The sequence below is a fragment of the Populus euphratica genome, unplaced genomic scaffold (genome assembly GCF_000495115.2).
Source record: "Populus euphratica unplaced genomic scaffold, PopEup_1.0 scaffold152.1, whole genome shotgun sequence".
Lineage (NCBI taxonomy): Eukaryota > Viridiplantae > Streptophyta > Magnoliopsida > Malpighiales > Salicaceae > Populus > Populus euphratica.
The window spans coordinates 193,076-213,755 of NW_011500040.1; the positions used below are offsets into that span (position 1 = coordinate 193,076).

The following is a 20,680-nucleotide window of genomic DNA, read 5'->3' on the forward strand; positions in this document are numbered from 1 at the left end:
ATTGGTTAAATTTTGAATCCGTTCTTACTCATTTAAATTTTATAAATTTCAAAATTATTAAATATTCACATGTTCATTAATTTTAAACTTCATAATATTAGACGATGTGCGATAAACTAATCTGAACACATACATTAATAAAAAAACTATGGCAAAATTTATATCTTGGATAATTAATTAATTTTTTAATTTTTGCCATTTGACATATTATTTATAGCTAAGATGGTCGGGAACAAATGTATGATATCTACAAAATATTATTTTTAGTGAGTTGGAGGATTTTCCGATGATTAAATCAATAATTTTTTAAAACAAAATATAATAATAATATAGAAAAATACTCTAGAAATAAATATACAATAAAAAATAGAGATTTTAAACCATTTATTTAAAAGATTCATAGTTTATTTATAGCCTATAAATTTTTTTTATGGAGATAAGTGGTCAAAATATGATATTACCTTAATAGTATTAAAGAGGAGAATATCATTAATATATATATTAATATTGATGGAAAATATTCTCAATATATGTATTAATGTAAATGGAAACACTTATGGAAAATATTCCCAATATATGTATTAATGTAAATGGAAACACTTATTAAATGACTTTTACACAATATTAATATTAATAGAAATATTGTTGATACTTTAAGGAATTTTACACATTTAATATGTATAAAGAAAATAAAATTTAAAATATAGCTTACCCAAAGATGGTGGTCCTTCACTTGACTTACCCCAATAAAAAATAGGTTTGCTCCTTAGCTAAGCCCAGCCGATAAAAAACCTCTTTTACTTGGTTTAGTTCAAGAAAAGCTGAGTTTTTTTGTTGACTAAATTTAAAGAAAATAAATCTTTTTCCTGATTGAGTTCAATAAAAGTTGGATTTTATAGGGTTTTTTTTTAAATTTAAGTTTATTATATATTTTATTTTTATTTGATATTAATGAATAAATTATTTTAAAAATTATACATATTAGATTAATATACAATTATTTATTAAATAATTGATGACATCATCATAAAAAAACTCTAATATTTTTTAAAAAAATTAGGACATAATTGGATAATTTCTTAAATATATTTTTTATAAATTGATTTAAAGATTTTTTTTTATCAAAGTCTTATAAGAAATAAAAATTAAATTATCTAAAAAAAAAGGCCAGGCACACCTAGTCCATGAAAAAAAAAGGTCTATATAGATATAGCTCGAGTACCTTGTTTTTTTTTAATCTTTTCATTGTGTGGATAACACACTTTTAGTTTTTTCATAACAAAAAATGTGTTGTCTCCTTAGACAGATAATATATTGCCTATTTTAGTTATATTGTCTATTTTAGTAAAGAATGTGTTTTTTTCTAGTTGACTTCCCAAGCACTTATGATAATAGAAAATCCATATCCAAGTTTTGTGACTTTAAAAACTTAATTTTCAACTTGTTTTTTATTTAAAAAATATTCTAAAATTATAAAAGCGTCAATAAACTCATTTGAAACTTAAAAACCCTATAATCATTTTAAAAACTCAAAACCAAACTTAATTGAAAACAACTTCACATGTCTCAATTTATTTTTTATAGCATGTTTAAAGAGAAACACTGCTTTAATTGAACTTATCTCTCAAAGATAAATTTATTGATATTAAGATTAACCTAAATATAGTCGGCATAACACTTTCTTTCATTTTCTTTCTCAAATTTTAGGGATTAAAACCTAAAACAAATGAAGTTTGAAACTAAAATGTAAAAGTCACTGGACATATAAACTAAAACTAAAAAAGTAAGATTTTCAAGGGCTAAACTATAGTTTTTCATGCCCTGTGAATAATAATTAAAAAAGGTTGTATTTTAGTGTTAAATTTGGTCCTTGTTGTTTTAATTTTTTTAATTGATAAAATAAAATTTTATTTTGTAATATCAAGCTTTAATTTAATATTGGGATTTTTTTTCCATCACAAATATATCATAGCACATAAACCAAAATAAATTATGACCACACTAACATATTATGAAAAGATAAAAGAAAAAAGAAAAAAGTTTAGTAACCATAATTGAATAATTTTTCAAGGATTAAATAAAAAAAGAGCTAACTCAATTGTAATACAACACATAATAGTGCAACCCAATAAACCTCTACATGAAAAGAAACTATAAAAACCCTTCTTCTTTTAGTTTTTTTCTAGATCATAGCCCTGCATTGGTTGGATTAGTATTTTTTTATGCAAAACAAATATTCAAGTGTTGCTTATATTTTTTCTAGTAAAATAAAATTATGTAAAGGTCAACTCAATCGATTTGACAAGTTTAAAAATAACTTGAATGACAATTAAAAACATAATTTGAATTAAAAAATCCAAGACGATATTATTTTTATTTAAATATTTAGACGATATTATATTAGATTAACCCTAATCAACTTGGGTTAACTTGTAAAATTTACAATTTGAGCTATGAGACCATTATAACTTATATAAAACAAATCAAAATAAATCATGAAGCTCAATTCTCAAAATTTTAAATGATAAAATTAAAAAAATAAATCAATTAAAAAATAACTCGAGTTAACTCGGATTAACCTATTAATCTCATGATTTGGGTCATGATACCTAGATAACCTCATATAAATCAAATTAAAAAAATAATATAAGTCAACTTAGGTTAACTTGACAAACCCCTAACTCAGGTTATGAAATTGTGATAACCACATATAAAGTAAATTGAAACAAGTTAATGAAATACAATTTATAATCAACTTAATTATATATTAAAGAATAAAAAGAAAAAAAAATCAATCTAAAAATAAAATACAACAAAACAATCTGAGTCAATACATGCTAAACTACAAAACTCGTGATCCGAGTCATAAGATCAGGATGACCTAATAGAAAGTAAATTGAAACAAATCATGAAGTCTAATTCTTATTTAATCTAATGTTAAAGGATAAAATTAAAAAAAATATATGAATTAAAATTTTTTTGAGTCAATCGAGTTAATTTGTTAAACTCAGAATACATGTTATAAAACTAGAATAATCGTATAGAAAGCCAATCACAACAAATCATGAAGCTTAATTTTTAACAAATCAAGTATTATAAGATTTTTTTTTTTTTAAAAAAAAAGACATAGATTTGAAGACTATATGCAAGAAAAAAAAAATTTATAAGGTGTTGCATGGTAAAAGTATAATCTTTTAGTTTTTTTTATAATATTGTATAATATATTGTTTATTTATTTATTTTATAAATTCAAAGTAGTTTTATGTTAAATTAAAGGCAATGATGGAACGAGTCCAATGAATTAGGTTTGATCGTTTTCTTAATTATTTTAATGATTTTAAAATTATATTTAAATACATTAGATTGATATGAAAATTGCATCTTTTGTAAGGTTTAAAAAAAAATGAACAAAAAAATAATTTTAAACATAGAATATAAAAAAATAAATTTTCAAATTCCAAGAAAATAAAGAAGATTGCAGCCTTCCAATAAATAAGTAAAAAATGCTATAGAATCAACTATTTTTTTCATTAGAAAAAATTTATATTTCGATTTCTATTTTAATAAAACTCCAACACATCGTCTTCTTGCTATAAAAATATATAAAGTTAAGGATCTCAATAATCATTTCAAGATATTTCTCAAAAAAATATTTATTTGATTATGATGCAAAAGAAGCCTGTGTTTTACTAAATTTACATGCTAGATATATCGTTTTATAATGACATGAAAATCGAGATTTTTATGTGATTATACTTTCCCATGTAATTTTGCAATGTTTATAAAAGTGTACATATCGACTTGAGTGAGTGAAAAAAAATAAAATTAAAAAAGTTAATGAATAAATCTTTATATATTTGATATTATGTCTTTTAAATAAAAAATAATATAAATTATATTTTAAAAATTTATTTAAAATTTTAAAATATTTAATTAAAATAATTTTTTAATATAATATCGATGCATTAATAAGTTATGAATTTAAATTTTATTATTTTTATCCGATGCATTATATATATTAAAAATAATATAAGATAATATATATTTAAAATTTAAAATTTTTCTAATAAATATATTAAAAATAATATAAATTATATATTAAATTTTTATTTAAAAAGAAATTATTAGTTGAGATGATTTGATAGTACAAACAACCATTTTCACATTAGAACACACTTTCAAGAGCAACATGCTAATTCACCCTCTCCATGCCTGTCGAGCATGTAATATTGAGAAAGATCGTCCTCAACTCACCCAGAAAACATGGATTTCATTACCGTCCAATTGCTTTCTTATTGTTGCAAAATGACAAGCTTCGGCAAACATGGTTCCGAGCTTGGCGATGGCCGAGGGATGATCAACTTCTGTTACAGGGAAAATCCACATCATGTTATGGATCATGGGATCGAAACTGGATGGACCTTCAAGGAGAGTAGATAAAGCAGAAATCCGAACATAGTGATGGCTTGGGATCAGCTTCTGAGCAAGGGAATTGGTCCCAATTTCTCTCCCTCTGTCTTCTGCAGAATCAAGCTTCTTGAAAAGATTGCCAGTTTTTGATATGGAGATTTTGTGTTTGTGGAGAGAAAAACATGAAATCGTCTCGAAGCTAAAATACAACAAGCAAAACATGAAACAGAAAACACCGAGATCATCAGAAGAGACCAAATATCACCGCTAAAACAACACAGGCGAAGCAAATAGAACAAAAAAAAAAAAGCATAAAATCATCAACGGAAAAGGAACTGAAGAGGCGTCAGAACCCTAACAACAACCAAGCAATTTTTTAAAAAAAAACAGCTTGCATAATAAACATGAAGAAGCAATGCACAAACCAAAAAAGAGAGAGACACAAATGCAATCAACCACCAAAAACCAAAGACGATGAAAAGGACAAAGTATTTGTTTGAATAAAAAATCAAATGTTGCCAAAAGAGATTTATTGAAGGGCAAAAAGGTAATTTAATCTGGGATTTTTCGGATTGTAATAACATTTATTTCTTAAAGTTTTTTTTAATACATAAAAATAATATTTTTTTATTTTTTAAAATTTACTTTTTAAATCAGCACATTAAATTAATATAAAAAATTACATAAATAAATTCTAACAAATTATTATTCAGACTAACCAGCGAAAAGCTGATATATTTTATTTTTGTTTAATAATAATTGTTTAGAAATTGAAGGGAAGAGCAAATATGATGTGAAAATAATACCATTACCCGCTGCGGCTGGGGTAACTATATTTATGTGAAAATAACCTCCTTATCCCTCCCGAGCTCTGTCGCAACTCGCAACTATACTTGATACTGGGAACACGCAACAAATCATACAACGTTGAGCACCGACAAAATCCCTGTCCAACAAAAGTTTCCATGGGAGGCCACGGCGCTGTTGAGGTAGCGAAGACGGTCATCGAGGTGGCTGACGTGGCTTGGAAAGCAATGGAATTCACCCAACATCATCACCTCCACGAAATTCACCAGCATGAATCAGCTCACGACACCAAAAGTAATTCAGTGGATGAAGAATTGGAGTCTTTAAGATCGGAGAATAAGCGTTTGAAGGATTTGCTTGAGCACAACTTGAAACTCCTCCAAAGTTTATCTGAATCTCCTTGCTTACTAAACGATTGCCCTCCTCATGTATGTAATTACTTTTATTAATTATAAGCATGAATCTTTAAATTCTCCCTTTGTGCAAATATCTGGCACTGTTTATCTGATTCTTGGGCATCAATTATAAGCATTATCTATTAAAAAAATATTGTTAAATTTCAAAACTTTATCACGAAATCTATATTGAACTTTTATGGGCGTTTTTTTTTGTTTTCAAAAATTGCAGCTGTACAGCCGTCTAGTAGCTACTGTGGATTCTGAGAATTTCTTGACTAAAATTAAATCCCTCCAGCAGGCATCAGTTAATGAAACCGGTATTCAATTCCCTTTTAAGGAGGCTACAGGTTTGTTAATTTCTTACACGATTCTCGATTTTTTTAGCTTTGTAGTACTCTAGTTTCTTTGATGTTCATTTGGGTTTCTTTTTATTTTTTTATTAGGGGATGATATGCAATTAGTTGAGGTTCTAATCAATGTTGATGGCAAAGAACCTAGTCGGTGGGTTTGGGTGACAGAAGACATGGTTCCTAGCAATGTTGAAGAGCGGAGTGGTATTGATGATGAGAATTATGTGGTGGTGACTGAGGAACGTGTGGTGGATGGGGTTGCTAACTTCATGGCTAAATGCATTGTAGCAAACCCAAAGGCACAGGTGATGTTTTGCTCTGTTTATTAAGATGGGTTGATACTTGATATAGTATATGTAACATGATTTCCTATTTTGTACTTGCAGAATTTGACACCAGAGGAGCTGCAGAAAAGTAAGTTGCAATAGAACTTTAATGTTTTTGTGCTTCTCTTTCTTAAGCTGAAAACCTGATTGCGTGCATTTAATTTATTTCCTCGCAACCATCCTCTTGTTAAATCAGAGGGAGCAGCAAATATTATCTACTTCTCTTCTTGACTGGTTGATGAGATAACCACTAACCCTGTGAAGAGGAGACTTGATCTTTACTTTTATTTCTCAACAAATCATTTTTTCTCCTTGCCTGTCAATTAGCTAACCGTGTAAGGATTTCAATAGGACCATCTATTTTCTAAATTTATGCTTAGATGAAGTATACTATGTCATGTTTGGATGGATCTATGCTGTTCAGTGTTATGCTCTTTATCCTATGATACAGTTATAGTGATATTCGAATGTGTTTGGGATAGCAAACCATATTCTGAATCTGATGCCTAGCATTTTCAAATCTTCCTGGATATGTTCCTCTTTCTATGTAATTTGTGATGAAGTAATATGGGTTTTGTAAAAATGAAGTGTCACTCAATTTCATATGGTCTGCAACTTGCAGTTTTGGCAAAAGCTCTGGGCGGTGTGAGCAAATTGGAAAAAGTGTTTGGTATCTGGCATGCTGGGACCATGTTTTATACCCTGGGGACCTGGGGGCTGGCTTTGGCAGGGTGAGTATTCGATCATCTTCTAATATCTTAGTTTGCAATTCTAGCCTTCGAGGAACACAAATTCCAGGCTGGGGAGAAATTTGTGCTATGCTGTCTGATAGAAGCATGTCTCAACTTTATTTTTATTGCTAAAGAATGGATTTTCAATCTCTTTTTACTGCTACCATTGCAAATAAAATATATTCTAAGTTGATTGGTTGTGAAAAATTAGTTTGGGAATCCAAGCAAATGAACCTTGATTATGTCCCTGAGACCCTTAATAGGGTGAAATGCCTTCTTCACCTAAATGAATGTTGTGTTAACCGAGCAAGGAAGACATTAGAGTGCTAAGATCTGCACAACTGCATGTTGTTACTAAAAGCTTGGTGGATAGCCACATAAATTACCTAAGTTTAGAATTCGTTAGGGATTTGAGCAGCTTTTTGTCAAATTTTGTTTTGCTTTATGACACATTTTCTGGACGCAGATTGTATCGTAGCCGAGCTGTATTGAGGCTTGCAGCAGGGGGCATTCACGCATCCAGCAAAGTTGTTTTGAAGGCCCTATAAAGATGGCCATTCCAATCCGAATGAACAAATTGTATCATAATTGATGTGGATTTCTTGGGAGCTTCAAGCGTCTCAGCTGTGTGCAAATTGAAAAACTCGTGATTCTTCACCTCGCATCCTCCTTGCTTCTGTTATTGTAAATGTTTGTAAATAACTTTGGCTTTCTGTTTGCAACTCATTCAGTTAAAATGATTGGATGCTTAATTATTATAATACAAGTTCCAATTGTGTGCACAGACAAATGGGAATCCTTCTGCGGTTTTCATGTGATTAGCTTGATATTATTCCTTTCTTTCTTGATGTGGTAGTCCAATGGAGAGAATGGCCGCGCATACCCCGCATGCCCTATGAAAAACCAAGGGGGCGGTATTTGACGGTGAGGTTAAAGTGCCATTTCTCCAAAATTTTAAAAAATAATAATTTTTGAATATTTTTAATTCGATTTTATTTTGATATTAAAAATTATTTTTTTAAAAAAAATATTTTAATATATTTTTTAATACACTTTTAAATTCAAAAATCGCCTGCACTTCCTATCAGGCCCTAAGTTGTATGATAGCACATCTTGATCCAAATCGCTCAAATCTTTCTGGCAATAACGACGAAAACTTGAACTATTTGTGATTCGGAAGCTCAAAGACTGCAGAATGTTAATCACCTCAGTTTTTGGTGTAAGAACAAATACAAACTCATAAAACAATACGTACAAGCAACAGGATGAAATAGTTTTCACTAGTACAAGAGCTGTTGCCAGCTCAATTTGCTCATCACTCCCAAAAAACATATCACCGGAATAACCTCTCCATTCATGGCTAGCAGAGGACTTTCGGCATTCCAGTGTCCATTCCCATAGGACTTTCGGCATTCTGGTATCCATTCCCATATTGATTTTGTGCAGCATGTCATCGCTGGAAGTGAGGAATATCATGCGATCAGTCATGAAAGAACAAAACCAAATCTCAATTCAACTTGATAATCAATTTAGTCGTGCATAACAAATGCCAGTCTTTAGGATTCCTAATATACTTTCAATCCCACGTGCTAAAGAAGAAAAAATTGTGTAATGCAGATAAGACCATCTTCACAGAGCATCTTCAAGTTCTGGACACCACAAGAATCGAAACATATACAATCAATTGCCAGTGAGAAGACAAACTTGTAGTGTAATTTCATAGTAACAGCCAAGGAAGACTCACCAATGCAAATGCTTCTAAAAGAGAGATTATGTTTCTGGAGCCTTTCTCTTAAGATCTGATGTTGAGGAAGTATCTGATTGGGCTTGGCCAAAAACTGACCTGTATTATACCCAAAGCCACAACCACAAATGAAGAGAAGAGTAGCAATAAAGCAAGAACTGAAAAGGCAAGTGATTGGCAAAAAGGATATCCCCTCTGTTAAAACTTCAGAGTCTCTGATTCTAAAGATGAAGAAAAGAAAAAACGCACTAAGGAGCAGCCCATGCTCTGGCTCAGTTCAACAACAGTTCATGCAGTGGATGATAATCTAAAAAAGAACAGTCAATGCAATCGAAGATAATCTTCATTTCTGAGTGAAATCTTGACCACTAGTGACTTATTTTTACCACATCCACTGGTTAGAAAGGCATTTACAAACAAACTTCATTTAAAATCTCTTTCAACTTCATTCGTTTAGAAGGCATCAACATCCCAGCTCCAAAGGAATGCAATAGAGAGAGAGATGTCATCAGTAAATTAAGAAATAGGTTTGCGTACAATTGGAAGACAAAAGTAAAAGTTAACTGCTACCTGAAGCAAAATTTGAAAACTTTCACAACAGGTAAAAACTCTTTGACCATTTTAATAACTAGCAGACAGTGAAAAAGCCAAACAAAAATGAGGACAATACTTTCTATATTTTGAGAAGAGCTGGATCAGAACTTGCCTCTAAAACTACCCATTAATATTGCTCTTTTATCATGAAATCAAACACCACAAATGGTAATGGCAGCCAGTGTGTCAAATTTTGTAATATAACTAGGAAAAAGCAAGTATCTACTCACCCACAAGTCGAACACTTCTTGTGATGATTGCAGAATATGGACAAACATACAGAACATATGTAGCCCATATCAATTGTGGTTTTATGGCAAAAACACCTGGTAAATGCACAATTTGATAAGATAAACTGCAATATACACATGCAAAGTGATTTTCTAAATGGCTTATTGACTACAGACGCATGATGCAAACATACAAGGCACATGCAAACGATAAAGTTGTCTTTCTATTCTGGATTGTAGCTAGCAATTTCAATCTCATAAAAGGATAGCAAACCATTTTATAACATGAGTTGATACCCCAGAATCTCATAAAACTCAGGTATACCTCTTGAAAATGATTATATCCTTGACACTAGTATATGACATTGTCTAGTTATTCTAGTTTTTGACAACACAATCTAGGTAACAAGGGCTCCTGAAAAGATTCCATAGGAATTGACAATCTACAATTGTTCAAAAACTCACGACGCACGGAAGTCAACACCAGCAGGTCTTGGAAGTTGTATGAAGCTACGAGAGTGCAAATCAGTTGCAAAAACTGTCTGCATGAAATAAAAATACCAAATTAACATCAAGAGAGATGCCGGAACAAGGAAAGTGAAAAACTGTCAACCAAATTTAATTAACAGAGTTTCATGTTCAATCAATGGATGGAATAAACTAGCTTACGCATGAGGGTGCAAACAAGATAAGATAGAAGAACCAAACGATGTTTCGATTTATCTAGAAACAACCATGTAGCTTCTTTTCATAATATACTAACAAATTATAGCATACCGTCAAATATTGGAATAGCCCATCCAGATGTTGGGGCTTAACATATACACCTCCGGTTATGTAGGAGGCCTGTTTGACATGAATCACACAGGCAGTTAGAAAATCAGATAATGGGCACAGAATTTGCTAGGCAACCCCATCAATGAGGATACAATACCTGCTGCAAGAAGGCTGAATTATGAGCACCAACATAACATGAATCTATAGGCACCTGCAGCAAAGAGCAATCAGAGAATGCTTACAAGTCTTAAAGAAGTCAACTGCAATGTACATGAAGGTAGGTTACAAATACTGTTGTGATGCTCATTTTTGTTTTTCTTTGGAATGAAGCATGTAAGTACCAAACAATATCTATCCAAGTGATTATCTTTAACATACTGGAATCAAGATATTCTGAGAGAAAAAAAGGCAGCAGAAATGAAAATAACTTAACAAGCGTATTAAGTCCTTAGCAGTATGCGTGAATGCAACTTTTATCCTGTGTCAGGTTGATGTTAAGTTTGGAGCCTTTGTTGAGTGGGTAACCATGTTCACATTGAAGACGAACAAAAAGCAGTAAATATAAAAACAATTTCAATGAAATTATGCTCAATATAGCGAGGGCTCATAAAAAAAGCCTGATATCAGTTCCAGAGAAGGTGAACAATGAATTTAGGGGTAAAAGGGGGATACAACAAGTCATTCTGGATGATGCAAAGTTTGTGATTTATGAAGAGGAAAAGGTAGCTGATCAAGATGAAAAGAAGGGAGCATCTCAGAAATGGGCCAATATAAGATGTATGAGCAGAATGTAATACAACTAAAAAAACTAGAAGCATTAGAGTACCATAGAGCGTTGTGCAGAGAATATTGCGTTCATTACTGCAACATATCTGGAAAGACCAGAAACAGTGAGTGTAAAAAGCTTGAGGAAAAGGACAGCGGACAAATGAAAAGCATATTAACAACATACTGTTCAGGCCCATCCGGGGATCCCTGCAAACACAAAATCTGCCCTTGGATGTCAGTAACGCAGTTAAAAAAAAAATTGATAAAAAGGGATGTGGTAATTGGCCAGTGGCACGATAAAGCAGGAGAAGATCAAAAGCAATGCACACGACCCTCAACTGGATTGACCACACAGAATGATTTCCGAGCTCCAGATACTAATTAATTTGAGATTACAATAAAAACAAAATCCATACAACATTTATTATTAATTTGCATAGTGATCGATATTCAAGGGCTTGGTTGATGGTACAATGAGAATTTCTCAACTGTAATGGTCGAATTTCCGCATACAAACACGACTAACTGCCTTAAAAACAATTATGTGAAAAATACTCACTCGAGGTTGAGGATGGAGTGGTCCTGAACGAAAAACCCTCTGTATATCTATTCACCAAGTTAAATAAACCACACAAATCCACCGAGATGAATCGATAACAAATCAAGTTCAGAAATGCAGCATTGTTAAGCATGTAGGATACAGCAAAGGGCCATGGACAATGAGCCTGAGAGCAACGAAGACTTGATCGCTCTTTGAGACTGCTCTTTCCCCAGTTTCTCGTCTTTGATCATAAACTCCTCCAACTTCTGCAACAAATTGGAATAAAGAGACGGAATTCTCCCATTCTCCGAGCCCAGCTGACTCGCATCCGAAGAAGAATCATAAATGTAATCACAAGTATTATACCCAGAAGCAATCACCACCACTTGGTTCAGTTGATTTAGCAGCAAAATCGAGTTCACAAACGCCAGCACCTGCAAAAAAAAAATATTTATATCGAATCAATCCCTTTTAAAAAAATTATTTATCAGGGAGAGTTAGGGTTTCAGAGAGAGATTACATGAGAAAGGAATTGGGAGAATGAGAGGGAAGAAGATGCGGTCCAAAAGAACGGATTGGTGTCTAATAACACAACTAAAAGGCTAACATCATCTGCAATTAACAACGTAATTAATCAGTTGTTTAACTAATTAATTAACAATGGAGATAGATAAACACAGATAACTAACTAATGGAGAGAGACCAGAGTAGAGTTTCGAAGGAACTGAAGTCATCAGAGAGATTTTCTTCTCTTGATTTCAGCGTTCTGGAGAATTTTTTTTTTTTTTTCAGGCTACCGCTTCTCTTCTCTTCTCTTCTCCTATGACGTTAAACCCAGTTTTTTAGGCTTTTGTTCTGTATCACGGAATTTCTTTAACGACTAGATCCCTCATCTAAATAAATGGCATTTCTAGTAATTAATTTCATTTTGTTGGTCATTTTTGTCTTCTCTTATTTTTTATTAAAAAAGAACACCTTTATTTTTCTATTAATTGTTTAATTTTCTATTTATTTTTATGTTTTAAAAATATTTTAAAAAAATTAATTTTTTCTATTTTTTATTTTAAATTAATATTTTTAAAATATATTAATGTAAAAAATATTTTTTTAAAAATAAAAAAAGTTATCAAACGACTTGACCTCTACTAATATTAATTTACTTCAATATGTCCCTTTACAAAACTTTCGGCTCCACAGGAATTTTTGAAATCAAATTTTTATTTTATTATATAATAATAAAAATAAATATTTAAAAAAATTAAAAAATAAAATTTGAAAAAATATTTATTTTTTATCTCTTTTTTATGTTTTAATTCATGTAATGTTTTTAATAACGATATGGTTTTTTATAGCAAAATAGTTCATTTAATAAAAAGTTTAAATAAAAAAAAATAAAATTCATAAAAGCTATAATGATTTGAATTAATAACAAGAAAATATATTTTTTAATAAAAAAATTAATTTTTTTATTTCTGACATCCTTTTTATTTTGACAAGAGTATATTTTTTATGCAAAGTATTTTTTTTAAATAAAAAGTTATTATAATTGTTAAAGAAAGTTACAATTAAAAAAATAAAGAATTATGAAACAGTTATTCTTTTGTGCTAAGTATAAAAAGATGTCTAAGAATAATAAATTTGAGAAATTATATAAAAATAAAAATAAAAAACACCTATTTTATTCTCATTAGATGATCAAATTATTATAAAATTTCTACATATAAAGCTAGTATATATTTATTTAAGTACTTGATAATATCATTATATAAAAAAGGTATAATATTTTTAAAAACAATTACATAATTGTATAATCATTTAAATATTATTTTATGGAAAATTAAAGGGGGAAAAAAGGATATCTAGGGCACCTGATAATGAATTAAAAAATTAATTGGTTTTAAAATAAGGTAGTTTTCCATAAAGAGTTTCATGGTAATTGGCATTTAGATGGAAAAAAAATCCTCATTTGGAGTACCAGCTCCGAAACCATTATGGAAAGACTTGAAATTTCTGATATAGCTATAACTAAATGAATGGCTATGTCCCAAGCACTGAAATAGTATGAAAAAAATTGGGAGTCTTAATCCAATTAAAAAAAAATTAGGGTTTATTAAAAAATTATTTAAATATCAAATATTCTTTACAAGGTTTGATTAGGTTTTTTTTAAGATTAAGTAGTTTAAATATTTGGTATTTTAATATTAATAAATAATAAGAAATCTCTTTAAAAAAAATTAGAATAAATGTATCATTATAAATTTGAATTGTAGCTCTGTATTTTTAATTTTGATGCTTCACTTTATATATATATAAAAGACATGATATTCTATTTATAGAAAAATCCTAATAACCTTATAAATAAATAAAAATATTATTTTATCCTTTGAATAATATCACATATATTATTTCATAGTAATTTTAGAAATGTATTCAATTAAGTTCATATTTTATTTTTCTAGGTTTAGAATTGGAATCCATGTTTTAACTACATTCAATTTTTTATTTCTAAATCTTATCTCTAAGCAAGTCACGTTTAATTAATCATTCTTATTGATTTTTTTACCAATAGTTTTATTTTTTGTTATTTATTAAATTCATAATATGTTTGGTCTAAATATCCATTATAATCATAATCAACAATTGAACAATTTGATTAGATATGTTAAATATAAAATAAATAATTTAATTTATTTTCAATTCACTAATTAATTAATTTATATTTAAAAATCAAGTGCAGTGTTTTAACAACATGTCATGATTTCCCAAATATTAAAATATTCATATGGGTCTAACTTAACATTTCAGTCATAGTTATTAAACCCGGATCGACCTGGCGGGTTGACCCGGGACCTGGACTGGTTCAAGTTTGTTAAAAAACCGGCTGGTGCAACAATCACGAAACTCAGTCGACCCGCTGGGTCGACTCATGACTCGGATGACCTTGGCAAACCTGGACTAGACCCGATTTTTTTTCCTTTTCAAATGTGGTTTCTATCCTTCGGCCTCCCTTCTTATTTCGTCATCTTCTCTACAATGAGTTGTTGTTAGCAGCAGAGAGGAAAGGAGAGTGAGGGACACTGTCGTTGGAGACTGGTCGAAGGAGAGGCTGGTCAAGCTGGTCTCTTGTGTCGGTGGGCGGCGATTCTGGTTTGGCCAAGAGACTGAGACTGCTAGGGAAAAAGAAGGAGGGGCTTGACACGACTAAAAGGTTGATGTCTTCTCCTCTTATGTCGGTGGGCGGCGATTCTGGTTTGGCCAAGAGACTGAGACTGCTAGGGAAAAAGAAGGAGGGGCTCTCTAGTTTTGTTTAAAAAACCAAGGGGTGACTGAGAGAGGGATGAATGAAGCCGAGGCTCTTTAGTCTCCTACTGCTTGATGGAATGCCTTCTAGCACGAGAGTGAAGAAATAAGGGAAGAGAATGTCTTTTATCTTTCAATTTTTGATAGTCAGTCGAGCATGACAGTTGTTTTGGCCACGCAAAAAGGAAAGCTTTGGTTGGTTTTGGGACTAAAGCGACTTGTTTTATTTGGTAGAGACAGAGAAAAGTTTAGGTTTAATTTGTGTGTCTTTCCTTTAAAATTTTTAGTTGACCAGAAAATATATTAAATTGCAATATGGGGCATTCCTCATAGCTTTTGCCTTTTGGAGCCATTTAGCTGGGAAAGGTAAATTATAAAGTTATGGGAATATTTCTTTTGTGTTGAAGTTGTTGTCAACAGCTTTAAAAAGGAAAGAAAAATGAGTGAATTTTCGGGTTGATTTGAGTTGACCCGGGTTGACTCATAAAACCCAAGAACCAGCCCCTCGGTCGAGTCAATCCCCGGACCGGGTTTAATAATTATGCTTTCAGCGTGTCGTTTTTTGATGTAATTGTTATTCCTTTATAAAAAATATTTCAGTTTTGACATTATAGTATAGAATGTGTATGCCTTGTTAAATTATGTTTGTTATCAAAACTTATAGTCATAGATTGATTTTTTGAATAAGATTTGAAATTCTTTTCAAATTTCATTTCACCTTATATAATGATTTCACAATCAATACTATTTAAGAACACGTGAAGTATCTTTTCTTAACCTGTTTAAAGTGATAAATCCTCTCTTAATCACTCAAATACCTTCGTATAGTTCCTAGTACATTTAATGTCTATCCATTTTATATAATTATTATACAAGTCAGTTTGATATACATGTTATCTAACAAACACCTATATAATATTTCTATGTATTTTTCATACCTTAACTCATGAGAATAACTACTTTTTTATATAGGAAATAATATAAAAAATATTATTCTTCACAACTCAAATTAATTTTCAGTTTTAATAAAAGCATTGATTAGAAACATTTAGGAATAATGCTTCAGAAACATGTAGAAATAATGCTTTAATATAATAGCAATCTCGAAATTATAAATTTTTTATAATTTTTTTTACAAAATATTTTTATCTCAGGAACTTTATCTTCACTCTAAATCCATTAATCAAACAATAGCTTTATTAATCAGAGAAAAACAAATATTAATGATAAGGAATACCCTTTATTAGTTGTAAATATATTTTGCATGAACAAGGTTGGCATCACATGTAACCAATTGATTGATTGCATGATATATACACTAAAAATCTTTCACTTGCATTAAAACCAATGCAATATTTCTCCATACGGTGATCATGCTTTTGTTGAGACAATGCTAATCGGTGATCATGCTTTTGTTGAGACAATGCTTTAAGAAAAGGATCCGCAGGATTCTTTTCAATGATATTCAATTTACCTTTATATTTTTCTTTTCAATAATTTATCTAATCAAATAGAATAGTTTACGTACATACTTAGATAGCTAATGAGACTTTGATTTCTTTACTCGTGTAATTATTGTGTTATCACAATATAAGGTTATTAGATCAATAATGTTAGAAACCATATTTAGTCTAGCAATTGACTTTTTGATCTAAACAATTTCTTTTATTGCTTTAGACGTAGAGGTATATTCAGCTTTAGTAATAAAATTTATTATGATTTTTTATTTGAAACTTTTTCAATTCACAGCAGCATCATTTAGAGTATAATATATTTCAATTAAGATTTTCTATCATTAATATCCGTTTAAAAACTACCATTTAAATTATCATAAACTACAAGTTCATATTTTTTATAGACAAAAGAAGATTTTTTTTTTATTTTTTTTAAGTATTTATGAGTATTTTTAACTTAAAATATATCCCAATTAAGATTTGCTATAATCAATATATAGTTGAAATCTAACTTTCAAATAACTATAAACTATAATTTCATCTCTTCCATGAACCAAAAGGATATTTTTGGTTCTTTTTAAATATGTATAAGTATTTTTAACTATTTCCCCACCCCCTTGGATTAACTTGTTATATTTAGAACATAATATGCATATGGCGTATTAAATTGCGTTATTGCTATATAATTAAAACCCATTAAATATGCTTTCTTTTTTTAATGCAACCCATTAAGTTTATTATTTTTTCACAAACCTTATCCACGTGCTGTGCTCCCTTTCCAAAATTTGTTTGAAAAGGTGCAATTTTGAAGGGGAAAAAAAAAGAGATGCAAATGAAATGCTTTTTAATGGCCTTCTTCCACGAGAACATGGCGAGTCGAAAGGCCAGGGCCACACGAGGCCGATGGTTTTCAGCCGCACCTTGTTTTCTTCCCCGCCACTACTCTTTCTTACCTTGTGTCATGGTAATACTTCATAGATGATCATATTTTGTTTTGATTTCTAGTTTTTTTCCAGGTATTTTTTTCTTTTAATTTCATACTATCGATCAAATAAAAACATTTATATTGCAGATAAATTTATTGTGAAACATGAACGGATAACCTGATTTTTTTGGGGGGCAAAAATACTAAATTTGTCAACCATGCCACTCCACATCACTAAATTTTTACTGCAAAGAAGATAATTTTTATGGGTTTTTTATAAACAGCTTAGAACACAATTGCGAACAAATATCATTGAGCTCTGGATAATTTAAGCGACGAATGAATAACAAAAGGGCAACTGCCCATGGCAAGCCTTGCAGTACATAATGCAGCAAGCTAGCAGATCAAAATACCAACCAGGCTCGTAGACAGCCCATGGTTTCCCGTATCTCAGTTTCAAGTGGTAGAGGCAAAACTAAAAATGTTACATACAACAGAAAGGGCCCTATTAAAAAAGAAACAAACCACACGAACCAAAACTATGCCACCTGGACAAGCAGTTTCATGGTAAAACTACAATGGAATGGAGGCCATGGCAAACAAGAATAGCACTGCTGCAATTACGAGAGTGGATGATGGATTGGCCGAGAAAGAAGCAGAAATACTTCCACTTGGGCCACTTGCTGGAGATAATCCAGGAAGTGATCCAGTAGCTGGCACAACTCCTGTCTTGGGTGTCGATGTCGGTGTACTAGAACCATCTGACTGAGGTGCGGGTGCTGGAGCAAAATTTGAATCCCTGATCACTGTGGTAGGTGGTGCTACCAGGGGAGGAAATTGTTGCGGGCCTACAACATTTTTTTAACATAAAGCCAAACCAGTTTAACCATTGTGCAAATGGAATAGTAGAATAAAGCTTTACAAATTGATTCATTTGGCAACACCACACAAGATAATATCAGATTTGTTTAATTTCAAGCTTTCTGCATTTCAAGTTTCAAAGTTGTGTTCACCGTGTTGATGGATCAGCGGATCAGCGCAGAAGGTTGGTAGTGACAAAAGATACCGTGCTAAGAGAATTCATCTAGATTTGCTGAGATGTTTTTTCCTGCTAAATACTAATGATACCTGTATGAAGATCTAGGTTTTGACTCACTAACATGGCATGGTCATGATCAATCATCATCAAAGACTAAGCAATCTGATTTTGATTAAAGGAATGGAGCAACTGGACCTATGAGATAATAACATTTTAGCAAAAATATTGAACTTTCATATTCCACCCAAGCCCCCAAGAGTGATCAATTTCAATTTCCCCATAAATTAAACATCATTTATCAAACTTTTACCTGGACATCGAGGTTGAAGAGATGTTGACAGCCTGCATGAAGACAAAAAGAGAATCGAAAGGGTTCAGCCATCAGGAGGCAACAACACTACATAAGGAACATGCTCAAGAAACTACCAAAGAATTAGAAAAGGTAAGAAGTGTAGCATACGTGGCTATAATAGTTCCATTGACATATCCACCATAGCTACAAGAAGTTACTTTACATCCAGCACTACTCTGCTGCCATGTAACGTTCCCAAGCATGAGATTGCTATTCCTACATTGCATGCTCGAACAAGAAACTGCCAAGGAAGCAGGCATGCAGTACAAACTACACCAAAAGCAAATTAATAAGGTGAAAAGGCAAGTTGCAGTTCAAGAATATCAACATTAAAGTCAACGAAACAGATTACTTGAGGTTTCCAGGTCCACAACTGCATTGGACACAGTGACTTGCAGAGATAGCATAGCTACCATTTGGCACAATCAAACCAAAATCAAAAGCATATCTTGGAAACTTGGAAGCACAGGCTGCAATGCAAGAAATAAAGAAATGCTCCTTATCCATGTCATTGATATGAACAATATGATCACTTATAAAAGACACTATTATTGAAAACAAATGCAGCTGCAAATTTAGACATTACGGCTTTGCCCATTTTCTTTACCACAGTAACCAAACGAATTCAATACATGATGATATAACTAAATTTCAGAAGCATTGAATGAAATTCAACTGAGTGACAGTGAATATCAAGCAAGCTCGCTAAAGCCAGCCTCCTAACAGCTATATGTTAGCAACTAACAAGATCACTAAAGAGTAGCTAAATTAATTTAAAAAATAATAATAATCACTTCCCGATAAAACTCGCTAAGGAAAGTGACAATAACACACAACTCTTTAAACTACACCCCAACATATATTACCTGGCAATGGTACAGCAAGTATATCGCCAGCCATGATTGCAACACTCCCCATAGCATTAACATTCATCAAATCAGTTAGTGTAGTTGCATACCGTGCAGCAATGGCAGCCAGAGTGTCCACCTCCTTGACAACATAAGACAAATAAATAGCAGGCAACGAATTATCCGTCCCATTAAAGCAAGTACAAGGCAAAGGAACAACAAGGCTCTGCCCCACATCAAGCACTGAAGGATCATCAATTGAATTCGCCTCCTTTATCTGGTCCGCAGAAACCAAACCTGCATAAATTGAGTCTGCAATGGTAGATAATGTATCTGAGGGTCTTGTTTTGTAGTGGGTCGAGACGGATTTGCGGATTCCATCAACACAAGAGCAAGTGATGGGGATTTTGAGGAAGAGTTGCGAAGGGAGGATGTGGTTTTCGACATCTGGGTAAGAGATGTCGATGGCGTTGGCTGTGAGGAGAGCTACTGGATCAATTTGGAAGAGGGAAGCCACTTCTGACACTTTGAGGTCTGTGTAAAGTGTATAGGCAAGAAGAGCATTGCAGGAGTCAGAGTTAGAGCAGGGTTCGATTGTGGATTTGGGGGTCACTAAAGCCACTACATTGATGAAAATCAAGATAAAGGTTATGAATCTTGGGTTTGGCATCTTGGGGCTGTAGGTGTTTGCTCTGTTTTCTAAAGGTTCACTAAAAGAAGAGAACTACGGAGTGGAAGTCGAAATAAATACGATGAAATGGGGTATAGCAGAGCTTTCCTTTTCAAGGAGAAAAAATGGAATGGCTTATGGAAAAAAGGGTTCAGGTGGGGAGTGTCAAATCACAAAAAGAAGAAATATTTTCGCTTTGGATTGGTGCCGGAATGGAATGCGATATGGTTTTCAGGAGTTGGGGTTTGGTTTGCTACGCTTTGAGCTGCTACTCTCTAGAGTCTTAGTGGTTTGGTGCAGGGTTTTAGGGTTTGAGTTTTTACCCTACCTTTCTCTAGTGCCCTCCAGCAAGAACAGAGACAGGGAGCGAGAGAGAGAGAGAGTGTAAAAAAGAAGAGTCTTTTCGAGATAGTAGA

General features: G+C 31.7%; 3 protein-coding genes across 7 annotated transcripts; 1 reads left to right on the forward strand and 2 right to left on the reverse strand.

Moving 5' to 3' along the window:
- The first annotated feature begins 5,215 nt into the window (after positions 1-5,215).
- LOC105107222 (elongation factor) lies at positions 5,216-7,812 on the forward strand. The gene is made up of 6 exons (XM_011001065.1): positions 5,216-5,645; positions 5,845-5,962; positions 6,059-6,270; positions 6,352-6,379; positions 6,914-7,022; positions 7,489-7,812. The coding sequence occupies exons 1-6, from the start codon at positions 5,376-5,378 to the stop codon at positions 7,568-7,570; spliced, it is 819 nt and encodes a 272-aa protein (XP_010999367.1). The 5' UTR covers positions 5,216-5,375; the 3' UTR covers positions 7,571-7,812.
- A 250-nt stretch (positions 7,813-8,062) lies between these two features.
- Positions 8,063-12,550, reverse strand: LOC105107223 (basal transcription factor complex subunit-like protein). Of its 5 annotated transcripts, none has more exons than XM_011001069.1 (12): positions 12,380-12,547; positions 12,197-12,288; positions 11,837-12,110; positions 11,695-11,741; positions 11,320-11,357; positions 11,194-11,239; positions 10,525-10,578; positions 10,368-10,436; positions 10,056-10,132; positions 9,591-9,686; positions 8,767-8,865; positions 8,161-8,478 (listed from the first exon to the last, which is right to left on the reverse strand). In XM_011001069.1, the coding sequence occupies exons 1-11, from the start codon at positions 12,408-12,410 to the stop codon at positions 8,793-8,795; spliced, it is 897 nt and encodes a 298-aa protein (XP_010999371.1). In that variant the 5' UTR covers positions 12,411-12,547; the 3' UTR covers positions 8,161-8,478; positions 8,767-8,792. The 5 variants fall into 5 exon arrangements, with proteins under 5 accessions (XP_010999369.1, XP_010999371.1, XP_010999372.1 ...); XM_011001070.1 differs by lacking the exon at positions 8,767-8,865 and having other exon boundaries at positions 8,167-8,422; positions 8,455-8,478; XM_011001068.1 differs by having other exon boundaries at positions 8,167-8,671; positions 12,380-12,546.
- A 5,093-nt stretch (positions 12,551-17,643) lies between these two features.
- LOC105107226 (lysM domain-containing GPI-anchored protein 1-like) lies at positions 17,644-20,680 on the reverse strand. Its single transcript, XM_011001076.1, has 5 exons — positions 19,613-20,680; positions 19,099-19,216; positions 18,855-19,016; positions 18,705-18,736; positions 17,644-18,203 (listed from the first exon to the last, which is right to left on the reverse strand). The coding sequence occupies exons 1-5, from the start codon at positions 20,262-20,264 to the stop codon at positions 17,929-17,931; spliced, it is 1,239 nt and encodes a 412-aa protein (XP_010999378.1). The 5' UTR covers positions 20,265-20,680; the 3' UTR covers positions 17,644-17,928.

What these genes read in the sequence shown, in the direction of transcription:
- LOC105107222 (XM_011001065.1), top strand. Translation starts at nt 5,376, where the DNA reads ATGGGAGGCCACGGCGCTGTTGAGGTAGCGAAGACGGTCATCGAGGTG. An exon ending in TAAACGATTGCCCTCCTCAT is followed by an intron (nt 5,646 to 5,844) that starts GTATGTAATTAC and finishes CAAAAATTGCAG; the next exon opens with CTGTACAGCCGTCTAGTAGC. An exon ending in TAGCAAACCCAAAGGCACAG is followed by an intron (nt 6,271 to 6,351) that starts GTGATGTTTTGC and finishes TTGTACTTGCAG; the next exon opens with AATTTGACACCAGAGGAGCT.
- LOC105107223 (XM_011001067.1), bottom strand. Translation starts at nt 12,410, where the DNA reads ATGACTTCAGTTCCTTCGAAACTCTACTCTG. An exon ending in TCTCTGCACAACGCTCTATG is followed by an intron (nt 10,579 to 11,193) that starts GTACTCTAATGC and finishes TCTTTGCTGCAG; the next exon opens with GTGCCTATAGATTCATGTTA. An exon ending in GGCTATTCCAATATTTGACG is followed by an intron (nt 10,133 to 10,367) that starts GTATGCTATAAT and finishes TATTTCATGCAG; the next exon opens with ACAGTTTTTGCAACTGATTT.
- LOC105107226 (XM_011001076.1), bottom strand. Translation starts at nt 20,264, where the DNA reads ATGCCAAACCCAAGATTCATAACCTTTATCTTGATTTTCATCAATGTA. An exon ending in ACTTGCTGTACCATTGCCAG is followed by an intron (nt 19,217 to 19,612) that starts GTAATATATGTT and finishes CTTGCATTGCAG; the next exon opens with CCTGTGCTTCCAAGTTTCCA. An exon ending in AATGGAACTATTATAGCCAC is followed by an intron (nt 18,737 to 18,854) that starts GTATGCTACACT and finishes GTCTTCATGCAG; the next exon opens with GCTGTCAACATCTCTTCAAC.